Source organism: Mobula birostris, chromosome 29 (assembly GCF_030028105.1).
Source record: "Mobula birostris isolate sMobBir1 chromosome 29, sMobBir1.hap1, whole genome shotgun sequence".
In the NCBI taxonomy this organism is placed as follows: domain Eukaryota; kingdom Metazoa; phylum Chordata; class Chondrichthyes; order Myliobatiformes; family Myliobatidae; genus Mobula; species Mobula birostris.
Window position 1 is genome coordinate 19,394,759 of NC_092398.1, and position 11,517 is coordinate 19,406,275.

The 11,517-nt window shown below is 45.2% G+C and overlaps 1 protein-coding gene across 1 annotated transcript; it reads left to right on the forward strand.

Annotated features, from left to right (window-relative positions):
• Positions 1-886: 886 nt before the first annotated feature.
• LOC140190220 (EEF1A lysine methyltransferase 3-like) lies at positions 887-8,232 on the forward strand. The gene is made up of 3 exons (XM_072246774.1): positions 887-1,039; positions 5,328-5,439; positions 7,835-8,232. Exons 1-3 carry the CDS (start codon positions 887-889, stop codon positions 8,230-8,232), a joined length of 663 nt encoding a protein of 220 aa, XP_072102875.1.
• Positions 8,233-11,517: the final 3,285 nt, after the last annotated feature.

An 11,517-nucleotide genomic window follows, 5' to 3' on the forward strand; every position in this document is an offset into this window, starting at 1 on the left:
CGCCTGCTAGCTTGTACTCCTTTCCTATCCTCGCGCCAACTCCTTATTTTAGCTTGTTTTCCATTCCTTTCCAGTCCTGATGAAGGGTCTCGGTAAGAAACGTTGGCTCTTCGTTCCTCTCCAAAGATGCTGGCTGAGCTGATGAGTTCCTCCAGCATTTTGTAAGCATTATTTTTCTATCCACATCTGAATGTCCTTCAAATGCTTCATTTTTCCCAACGTCTACAACATAATCTGGCCGCACTTCGGTCCCAGTCTGTGAAAATTTCCCATCAATTCCCTCTTATCGTTACCTACCCAGGGATAAAGACTGTAACTATCACCCCATTCATGCCCAGCCTAATTGTATAAGCCTCCGTAATATTACCTATCAACCTTATTGATTCCAAGGGTGCGGGGTGGGGGGACCCTCCTGGACTACCCCTAGAACGCAAGGCGCCTAGGCTAGACAACATTTCTGTAAATCTCTCTTGCAGCCTCTCCAGTTTAATCGCATCTCTTCTGTAGACTAGCGACAAGGAGAAGCAAACAATACTCCAAGCGCGCCCTAACTAACGGCTTGCACACTGGAACACGACATCCTAATTCCGAAACTCAATGCCCTTGTCTTTGAGCACAAACCTTCTTCCCTACCCTGTCTCTCTGTATGCATCGCGCCTAGTATTCAAAATGACATAATGTAGGAAGGAGAAAAATGAGGAACCCAAAGAATCTTTGGAGTGTTTCTCCCTCATATGCCGTCATTGTTTTCTGTGCACTGTAGGTCAGAGCGATAACCTGCAGGCAACGCCGAATCTGAGACTCATATCAGTGGCCCCCGAAACAAGTCACCAGCGGACCAACTGGAAGAGCGACAAGTATCGAACCGCGTGCAACCGGGGCCAAAATGCAGGAGGAACAAACGACCGAGGGGACCAAAGGACCCGAAACCAAAGTGGTCTTCCAAAATCAAGAGAGGCGTTTCGCATTTTGTGGACACGACCTCAAAATCATTCAGCACTTGAAAAACCTCGACATCCCAGCCGTGATCTGGCCGACCGTGAGTTCTAACGCTTGCATTCGATAGCGGGCGTCGCGCGTGGAACCACTGGCCGACGGGGAAACGGCGTAGCAGTCGATCCCGTTGATCCGCGTTTTATCCGCTTACCGTCTTCTCTTCCATCGCCAGCACCCATCCAATACCTGCTACCATACCTCCGCCTTTCAGCGCTTTCTCTTACAATCGAACCTTTCCTGTCTGCTGTTCCCATGTCACCATGTAGGGACACAAACCGTCTTCCCGGCCGAAGCAGGGGGTCACTAGCAATGCTTCCTATCTCACGCACGGCCTATTCCGTCTTCAGGCTGCGGCCTACTCTCCACCTCGCCAATTGGCCGATCGGTTCATCGAGCACGCATGCTCACACCCTGTTGCCCGTCACTATGACAATGGATCCGTCTCCCACTTTGAATCTATCATATTATCGCACAGCACAGAAATTAACTCTCACCACCCACGTCATCCACGCCGAGTATGATTACCAATCCCGCCTATACCGATTACTCCACTTCTTTTTCAGTCACCTTTTAAACGTAAATGCGCCACCTCCTCTGGTAACTTGTTCCAGATAACCATAGAAGCCATAGAAACCAAAGAAACTACAGCACAGAAACAGGCCCTTTGGCCCTTCTTGGCTGTGCCGAACCATTTTCTGCCTAGTCCCACTGACCTGCACACGGACCATATCCTTCCATACACCTCCCATCCATGTATCTGTCCAATTTATTCTTAAATGTTAAAAAAGAACCCACATTTACCACCTCGTCTGGCAGCTCATTCCATGCTCCCATCACTCTCTGTGTGAAGAAGCCCCCCCCCCCGATATTCCCTTTAAACTTTTCCCCCCTCCCCCTTAACCCATAACGTCCACCCTCTGTACGAAAAACTTAAGAAATCTTCGTTGCATGTCTCCCCTCTCTTCTAAACCTAGTGCATTCCAATTGAAAGAACACGGCCCGGAATAAACGATTCCGCTTATCTGCCCTTGTTATGCGTCTCATAAACCCCTGCCAATTTACCCTTCATATTCCCACGTTCTGTTAAGAATAAACCCAGCATCTCCCGTCTCCATAAACCTCCATATCACCCTTTAACCTCTTTGACTCTGCTTGGGTTAAACCACTTGGCTTTTCCTTAGACAGCAAGACTCTAAGTCCAGGCAACATATCTGTAAATATTCGCTACACTTCCCCAGTTTAATCTTATATATATTTTTTGTAACAATACTCCAAGTGCATAACTGCAGCATACCGTCACACTGCCGAAACTCAATGCCTCGCCTTTGAAGACAAGCTTTCTGCCCCATCCCGCCTCTCCGTGTTCATCACGCCTCATATTCAAACACGTTTGACATCCTAGCCGTCATCATCTAGGGGCACGAACAGTGTTTCCGGATAAAGCAGGAATTCACTTGCCATTCTTCCTATATCGCGCACGGCTGCGGCCTCCTCTATATCTCATCGTTTGGTTGATCCCTTCACCAAGCACGCGTGCTCACATCGTGCCGCCCGTCACTACGATGATGGATCCGTCTCCTCTTTGAATCTATGATGGAATCGCACAGCACAGAAATTATCTTCGTCACCCACGCCATCCATGCCGACCACTTCTCCGATTCATGCGAATCCCACTTGTCAGAATCAGTCCCACACCCATCTACTCCTTTCCCGACTAAGTATTTGTTCAACCACATTTTAAACGTTATCGTAGACACCTCTGCCACCTCCGGCTCCAAATTACCTCCACCCTGTGTACAAACAAAAATTCAGATCTCCTGTGCATTTCTCCCCGTCCTCTGAACCCAGTGCACTGCAACTCAAAGATCTCTAAAACGAATAGACGATTCTGCTTATCTGCCCTTATTATGCCCCACAGAATTTTATAAACCCGTGTATGTTGAACTTGCATTTCCCGACGTTCGGTTAAGAATAAACTCAGTCTCTCCAAACTCGCTGCATAACTATGTCCTCTAAAACTTATTGCGACCACATTGTTCCTGTACCGTAGCGACCACAAGGGGTACAATCTGTCTGCATTACTATAACAATACCATGCATGAGTTTTTGTGAACAGCACCTTGTCTTTCACCTGCCCATATTCAAAGTCAAAGTCTAAGTCGAATTTATTGTCATATCCAAAAGTGCAATGGAAAATTTACTTGCACTGATTTCTCAGCAACATAACATAGTATAAAAAAATCACAACAAAAGCACAAATTAACAAGTGATGCACACTTTAAAGAAAAAATAACAGAATTAGAACAAAAGAAAAGAAATTCAATCTTAATGCAAAGTGGCCGGAGTGTTGTTAAACTGTCATGAATGCTGTTGTTTCGCTTGGTCCAAGAACCAAAAGGTTGAAGGCAGTAGATGCTTTTGAACCTGGTAGTGTGGGACTTCAGGTTTCTGTACCTCCAGTACTCTGATATCTGCCAGAAGATAGCTTACCCGGAAATAAATTTCCCCCATAACCCAAAGTCATGGACTTCATGACGTTATTTGGCGTCTGTCAGCTGTCCCTGACGCGGAGCAGAATCTGGGCGACAGCGGAGCTAATGGGCTACGGGCAATATAACCGGGACAGCGGGACTGATGGGCGATTGTTCTGAGATAGTCATATTATCGATGCACTGAAAGGACTATTACGCCATAAAATACATAAATAACAAACGTTTAGGACGCAGCTGAGGAGAAACTTTTTTACCAGACAACCTGCAGTAAACCTGTAGGAATATTTACCCACGGAAGCTGTAGACCCCGTCTCATTAAGTATAACGAAGAGACATTTCCACAGCAGGGGAATTAAGAATTATCGGGAGAAGTCCGGCTGGTGGAGCTGGGTCCACAGTCTGTCAGCAATGAACTTATTGTATGGCTGAGCAAACTCGAGGGACTAATTGGCCCACTGCTGCTCCCATTTCTTAATGTTCTTATGAATGGCATATTATTTCCGTTTGCACCGTGGGATCTCTACCTGGCGTCATCCTGGCAACGAGAAGCGCGGGCGCAATTTGGAGCTCTCACATTCCTTCACCCCATTTTGCCGTGGTAGTGGGCTCCGTTTCAAACGGGCGTTAGGGTGGGACCCAGACAGAGCACCGGTAATGCTCCGATCAGCAAAAGTTTGAGAAGTGGGTTGAGGGCGGGCGGGCTCCTTGATTGCGTGCTTTGAGACTTAAATTAACTATGATAAAAAAAGGTGAAGTGCAAACGCCTTTGCGTCGCGCGCAATATTCAAAATGCCGAAAGCATCAGGAACTATGCCACCTCACAGTCAATGAAACGTAATGGGCCATTCAACCTATCGTTTTCATGCGGACCTTTCTGAGCATCTACACTAACCTTATTTTCTCAGATAGGTATGTATTCTTCCATTCCTTGCACATCGTTCCTGTCTAAAAGAGTTTAAAAAATAGTTATTATATCTGCTTCCACCGCTTCCTCTGGAAGCGGGATCCATATGTCAGCCATTCTCTCCACGAAAAAAAAACTTAATTCCCGCATCCAGCTTAAAACTCCTTTCTCTCATCTGAAAAACATCCTTCTCTAATATCCGTATCCTGCTTGCAATTTAGGATTGGAACCTTGCACCTGTTATTCTTTGGGTGCTTATTTACCTAAGATCTGCCCTTCCCTATAGCTCAGGACCTACAAACTTGGGCCATAAGACACAGGAGCAGAATTAGGCCATTCTATCAGGACTGATTTATTACCTCTCTCAAGCCCATTTTCCTGCTTTTCTCCCGAAACATTTGACGCTCTTAGTAATCAAGAACTTATCAACCTACGCTCCAAATATTTCAAATAACTATGGTCTCCACAGCAGTCTTTGGCAATGAATTGCACAGATTCACCACCCCCGATTTAGGAAACTCCTCCTTATCTCTGTATGGAATTCACTTTATTATGAAGCTGTGCCCTTTGGTCCCAGACTCCCCTAGTAGAAGAAATGTCCTCTCCACGTACACACTAACAAGGCCTTTGAATATTCGGTAGATTTCAATGAGAATCCAACTCATTCTTCTAGCGTATACAGGCTGAGAGCCATCAGACATTTCTTAAACTTGCAACGTCTGAGAAGCATTTAAAAAGGCAGATTAACAGACGCGGTAAGAACGTTATATGGTCCATATCCCAGAAGTTGTGCAGGTTAATTTGGCGTTATGGTCGGCACACATACTACGGGTCGAATAGCAAGTTCCCGTGCTCTACCGTTCTGTATTCTATGTTTCTCAGATTTGGGACAAATCATTCCTAGGAGTAAAGTTTGACCTCCTGTTCTCTTCCAGGGGCTCGCTCTCTGCAGGTATTTTGAAAAAGTGGGGCTGAATTTTTCTGGGAAGAAGGTGATCGAGTTGGGATCTGGCACGGGATTCGTGGGGATTCTTGCCGTTCTGCTGGGTGAGTAAAACATTTGCAAGCGTTCGCGACTTCAGTTTCAGGGCGGGACATGCGATTAAACGCCCTGGTGTTTTAGATGGTTTCTTCAATCTATGTTAGTTTTCCCAACTTCACCACAGAAGGCTAATCACGCCTCGAATTAAATGCCACTGCTTCGAGAAGAACATAATCCCTCAAACTAGCATCCATTTACCGCAGTCCACCATAAAAAAGTTGGTATATGGAGTCATCATAATTCATAAAGATTTTCCCTTTTACAGTCATCAATTTTCATCTGTGCGCTATAGAAAGTATCCTATGTAGTCTGATCGAGGCTGGGTATTTCTAATGATCTGTACGAAGCCGTAAGAAATCTTAGAGCGTTGTGGACATGTGCACGTCTTCTCCGTGGATTCTGTCTGCACGTCTCACTGTCTTTATATAGTTACCAACAAAATTAAAGACCCCACCCATCCAAAACCACTCTCTGTTATCCCCTCTCCCATCATACCGAAGATACAAAGGCTATGTTGTTGAGAGGTTGAGGAGGTTTGGTACGTCAGCAAAGACGCTCGCAATTATCTCCACCGTACTCTTAAAAACGCCGGGGAGCATTCTAACCGGTGCATTACAGCATGGCCCTGAAGGCACCGATGAACAGGCTCACAATAGGTTGTGCAGATTTGTAAATTCAGCCAGTTCAATGAAAACTAGAAACTATCCGCTATCGAGGAGATCTTCAAGTGGCGGTGGCTCATGAAAGTTATCATTAAAATCCAGAAAACTATAAAACCATAAGGCATAAGAGTAGCATTAGTCCATTTGGCGCATAGGATATGCCTCAGCATTTCGGTCCTGCACAGAAACTGCAGAGGGTAGTAAATTTAGTCGGCTCCATCTTTGGTAATAGCCTACAAAGTACCCAGGATATCTTCGAGGAGCGGTGTCTCAGAAAGGCAGCGTCCATTATTAAGGATGCCTCACAGGTAGATAGGGTAGTTGAGAAAGCTTATGGAGTGTTAGCTTTCACAAGTCGAGGGATAGAGTTTAAGAGTCGCGGGGTAATGATGCAGCTCTATAAAACTCTGGTTCGGCCACACTTGGAGTACTGTGTCCAGTTCTGGTCGCTTCACTTTCGGAAGGATTTGGAAGCGTTGGAAAGGGTACAGTGGAGATTTATCAGGATGCTGCTGGGTTTAGAGTGTATAAATTATGATCAGAGATGAAGGGAGCTAGGGCTTTACTCTCTGGAAAGAAGGAGAATGAGAGGAGACATGATAGAGGTATACAAGATATTAAGAGGAATAGATAGAGTGGACAGCTAGCGCCTCTTCCCCAGGGCACCGCTGCTCAATACAAAATGACATGACTTTAAGGTAAGGGATGGGAAGTTCAAGGGGGATATTAGAGGAAGGTTTTTTACTCAGAGAGTGTTGGTGCGTGGAATGCACTGCCTGAGTCAGTGGTGGAGGCAGATACACTAGTGAAATTTAAGAGACTACTAGGCAGGTATATGGAGGAATTTAAGGTGGGGGATTATATGGGAGGCAGGGTTTAAGGGTCGGCTCAACATTGTGGGCCGAATGGCCTGTACTGTGCTGTACTGTTCTATGTTCCATGTTCTATGTAAGGACCTCCAGCACCCAGGGCATGCGCTTTTCTCACTGTTGCCATCAGGAGCCTGAAGACACATACGCAGCGATTCAGCAACAGCTTCTTCCCCTCTGCCATCGGATTCTCCAATGGACATCGAACCCTTGGACACTACCTCACACTTTTAATATATCTTATTTCTGTTTTTTGCACGATTTAAATCTATTCAATGTACTTATACTGTAATTGATTTACTTATATATTTGTTATTATTATTATTATTATTATTACATTGAACTGCTGCTGCTAAGTTAACAAATTTCGCGATGCATGCCGGTGATAATAAACCTGATTCTGATTCTTCATGGTAGATCCATTTCTCTCTCTAACCCAGTCCTCCTTCCTTCTCGTAACCTTTCACTCCCGACTGATGAAGAAGTTATCCTCCGCCATACAACCAATGATCTGGCTGAAAAAACTTCTCCTCTTCACTGTTGTAAATGGACGTCCCTGTATTCTGAGGCCTCTGGTCCTAGACTCCCCACCACAGGGTCATCTCCTTTCACGTCACCTCTGTCCGGGCCCTTGAACATTCAATAGGTTTCAATGAGATTCCCAGACCACGGACTTGCACTCAGCAAGAGGTACCTAATAAAGTGGCCACGGAGTGTATATGAATGGCATGCAAAGCCATGTATGGTAAATATAGCCACAGCAATTCATGCACTTGCTAGATGTCTTGCCTTGACCAACAAAGCCTCCTTCTTTTCTGCAGGTGTAATGAATACACAGGTGTGATTTTGTCTGACGATTTATTCCGCAGGGGGCGACGTGACCTTGACAGATCTACCCATGGTTCTGAATCAGGTGGAGGAAAACGTTGCGAAGAACATCCCGTCGAACATGATGCAGCGATCGAAGGTCTCCGCCCTCCAGTGGGGTGAAGACCACGGGAACTTTACGTCGGACTATGACGTCATCCTGGGTTCGGGAGTCGTCTACTACCGGCGACACTTCCGATTTCTGATCGACACTCTCCTGCACCTCAGCAACGAAAGGACTGTCATATACCTGAGCTCCTCCATGTGCCACGACACTGGGGCCGTTGACTTTCACGAGAATATAGTCCCACAGCATTTTAATTCCGAAATTGTGGATAGAATCGAATCGAAAGATATAAGTGTGTTCAAAATCACCAGGAAGCACACTACATTTCAGTAATCGTTAGATGCAATTCTTAACTAAATATACGAGCCGGATAACAGAACAGTAAAACTCCCGATTATATGGCATTAGAACGTTAGTAGTGCCGGGCGAACTGATTTCTCGATTATCGCTGGGCGGAATTTGAATTCATTTTACTGAGACTTTATATACGAGGAGTGATTGATATGTTCGTGTCTTAAGGTAGAAGGAGTCAGTTTTAGAAAATCTTGCACATTTAGTTTTCAACATAGTCCCCTCCTACATTTACACACTTAGTCCAGCGGTCGTAGAGCATACGGATGCATTCTTTGTAGAAGTCGGCGTCTTGGACCTCCAGAAGTGGTCCACAGCAGGGGTGTTTGATAAGTTAGTGGTCCAAGGTGGAAGGAGATGAGTTATACAGCTCTCGTTACACGCACGTGCAGTTTAGCTCTTTGAGTGATTATGCAGAAACTTTGAAGCTAATAACTCATCTCCTTCCACCTTATGCCACGAACCTATCAATCATCCTTGCCGACTTCTACAAAGAAGGTTTCCGTATGCTTCACGACCGCTGGATAAATCCCCGGGACCTGACAGAGTGTTCCCCTCGGACCTTGAAGGACACTAGTGTTGAAATTGCGGGGGCCCTGGCAGAAATATTTAAAATGTCGCTGTCTACGGGTGAAGTGCCGGAGGATTGGAGAGTGGCTCATGTTGTTCCATTGTTTAAAAAAGGATCGAAAAGTAATCCGGGAAATTATAGGCCGGTGAGTTCAACGTCAGTAGTAGGTAAGTTATTGGAGGGAGTACTAAGAGACAGAATCTACAAGCATTTGGATAGACAGGGGCTTATTAGGGAGAGTCAACATGGCTTTGTGCGTGGTAGGTCATGTTTGACCAATCTGTTGGAGTTTTTCGAGGAGGTTACCAGGAAAGTGGATGAAGGGAAGGCAGTGGATATTGTCTACGTGGACTTCAGTAAGGCCTTTGACAAGGTCCCGCATGGGAGGTTAGTTAGGAAAATTCAGTCGCTAGGTATACATGGAGAGGTGGTTAATTGGATTAGACATTGGCTCGATGGAAGAAGCCAGAGAGTGGTGGTAGAGAATTGCTTCTCTGAATGGAGGCCTGTGACTAGTGGTGTGCCACAGGGATCAGTGCTGGGTCCGTTGTTATTTGTCATCTATATCAATGATCTGGATGATAACGTGGTAAATTGGATCAGCAAGTTTGCTGATGATACAAAGATTGGAGGTGTAGTAGACAGTGAGGAAGGCTTTCAGAGCCTGCAGAGGGACTTGGACCAACTGGAAAAATGGGCTGAAAAATGGCAGATGGAGTTTAATACTGACAAGTGTGACGTATTGCACGTTGGAAGGACAAACCAACGTAGAACATACAGGGTTAATGGTAAGGCACTGAGGAGTGCAGTGGAACAGAGGGATCTGGGAATACAGATACAAAATTCCCTAAAAGTGTCGTCACAGGTAGATAGGGTCGTAAAGAGAGCTTTTGGTACATTGGCCTTTATTAATCGAAGTATTGAGTATAAGAGCTGGAATGTTATGATGAGGTTGTATAAGGTATTGGTGAGGCCGAATCTGGAGTATTGTGTTCAGTTTTGGTCACCAAATTACAGGAAGGATATAAATAAGGTTGAAAGAGTGCAGAGAAGGTTTACAAGGATGTTGCCGGGACTTGAGAAACTCAGTTACAGAGAAAGGTTGAATAGGTTAGGACTTTATTCCCTGGAGCGTAGAAGAATGAGGGGAGATTTGATAGAGGTATATAAAATTATGATGGGTATAGATAGAGTGAATGCAAGCAGGCTTTTTCCACTGAGGCAAGGGGAGAAAAAAACCAGAGGACATGGGTTAAGGGTGAGGGGGGAAAAGTTTAAAGGGAACATTGGGGGGGGGGGCTTCTTCACACAGAGAGTGGTGGGAGTATGGAATGAGCTGCCAGACGAGGTGGTAAATGCGGGTTCTTTTTTAACATTTAAGAATAAATTGGACAGATACATGGATGGGAGGTGTATGGCGGGATATGGTCCGTGTGCAGGTCAGTGGGACTAGGCAGAAAATGGTTCGGCACAGCCAAGAAGGGCCAAAGGGCCTGTTTCTGTGCTGTAGTTTCTATGGTAAAAATAAATGTGCTAGTTTTTCTAAAATTGACTCCTTCCACTTTAGGCCATGAACTTATCAATCACCCCTTGTAGTAGTGTACACTAATATTTGCCAAGACACCCGGTTGCGTTAAAGATGGTGGGAATCGTGGACACCGTGGGAACGCTTGAATCGGGGACCATGTGACTTCAGAGGAAGTGGGAAACTAATCAGTGTTGAGTTTGAAAGGAGTTTAGGAAATGGCCACCAAGTGGGTTAAAATTGTATGGGAAACAGAATGTCCGCGATTCCAAAGGCAACGAGAACTAGGGGCTCATTGAGTTTAAAGGGAGCGTGAAACTGGTCACTACCGAATTTGAAGGGAGTGGGAAAAGTCCACCGGCGAATTTAAAGGGAGGGAGATACCGGGTCCTGCTGATTTTAAAGAAAGCTCGGGACATATGGCCCCAGTAGTCTTAAACCGAAATAGAAGGGAGTATTAGTGACTTACAGGGAACATGGAAAATATGGTCCCTGACGGGTTTGAATGCATCGAGAATATTGAGTTCTTTATGGTATGTGTGTTGTTTGGAATGACTATATCTATGAAGTAAGTTGTCCTTGCTTATTTATCCTGTATTGTTATTCTCTGACGGTTATTGTAGTCTGCTCTTTCGTAATAATGGATCAGACATAGTATAATCTGAGGGATCCTGACTGTAAAACTGGATCAGCTTGTATTAATAGTAAGGTATGATATCTTTTATAGGTTTGTATTTTAAAGGAAGACTTTGGCAAATGATTCTTGCCAGATTGTGTCTGTCTAAGTAATCAGATTGAGTTAAACGGCTACAGGATGCTGTGGAGTGTGGGATTGTTCCTGGTCTTTCTTGGCACTTTCTACATTTATCATCATCTGTTGGTCCATCTGTTGTCGACTCTTCCTCCTCCTCCTCCTCCTTCTTCTTCTTCTTCTTCTTCTTATTTCCTCAGCCCAAGTTGGTAAAACGTGGGTTCTGGCATAGCAATGGTCATTTGTCAATTGCTAGGAACTTTCGGAATATTCTACTGGACTATCCGAATGTTGAAAGGACTTGGTAGTGTGGATATGGAGAGGATATTTCCTATGGTAGGGGTATCCAGAACTAGAGGGCAGAACCTAAAAATCCAGGGGCTCAAGCTGGTAAAACCTGAGGAGCTGACTTAGCCGAGC

Excerpts from the sequence above, each read along its gene's own strand:
- LOC140190220 (XM_072246774.1), top strand. The coding sequence starts at position 887 with ATGCAGGAGGAACAAACGACCGAGGGGACCAAAGGACCCGAAACCAAA. Across the intron at positions 1,040-5,327 it reads CAGCCGTGATCTGGCCGACC|GGGCTCGCTCTCTGCAGGTA; the intron begins GTGAGTTCTAAC and ends GTTCTCTTCCAG. Across the intron at positions 5,440-7,834 it reads GATTCTTGCCGTTCTGCTGG|GGGGCGACGTGACCTTGACA; the intron begins GTGAGTAAAACA and ends TTTATTCCGCAG.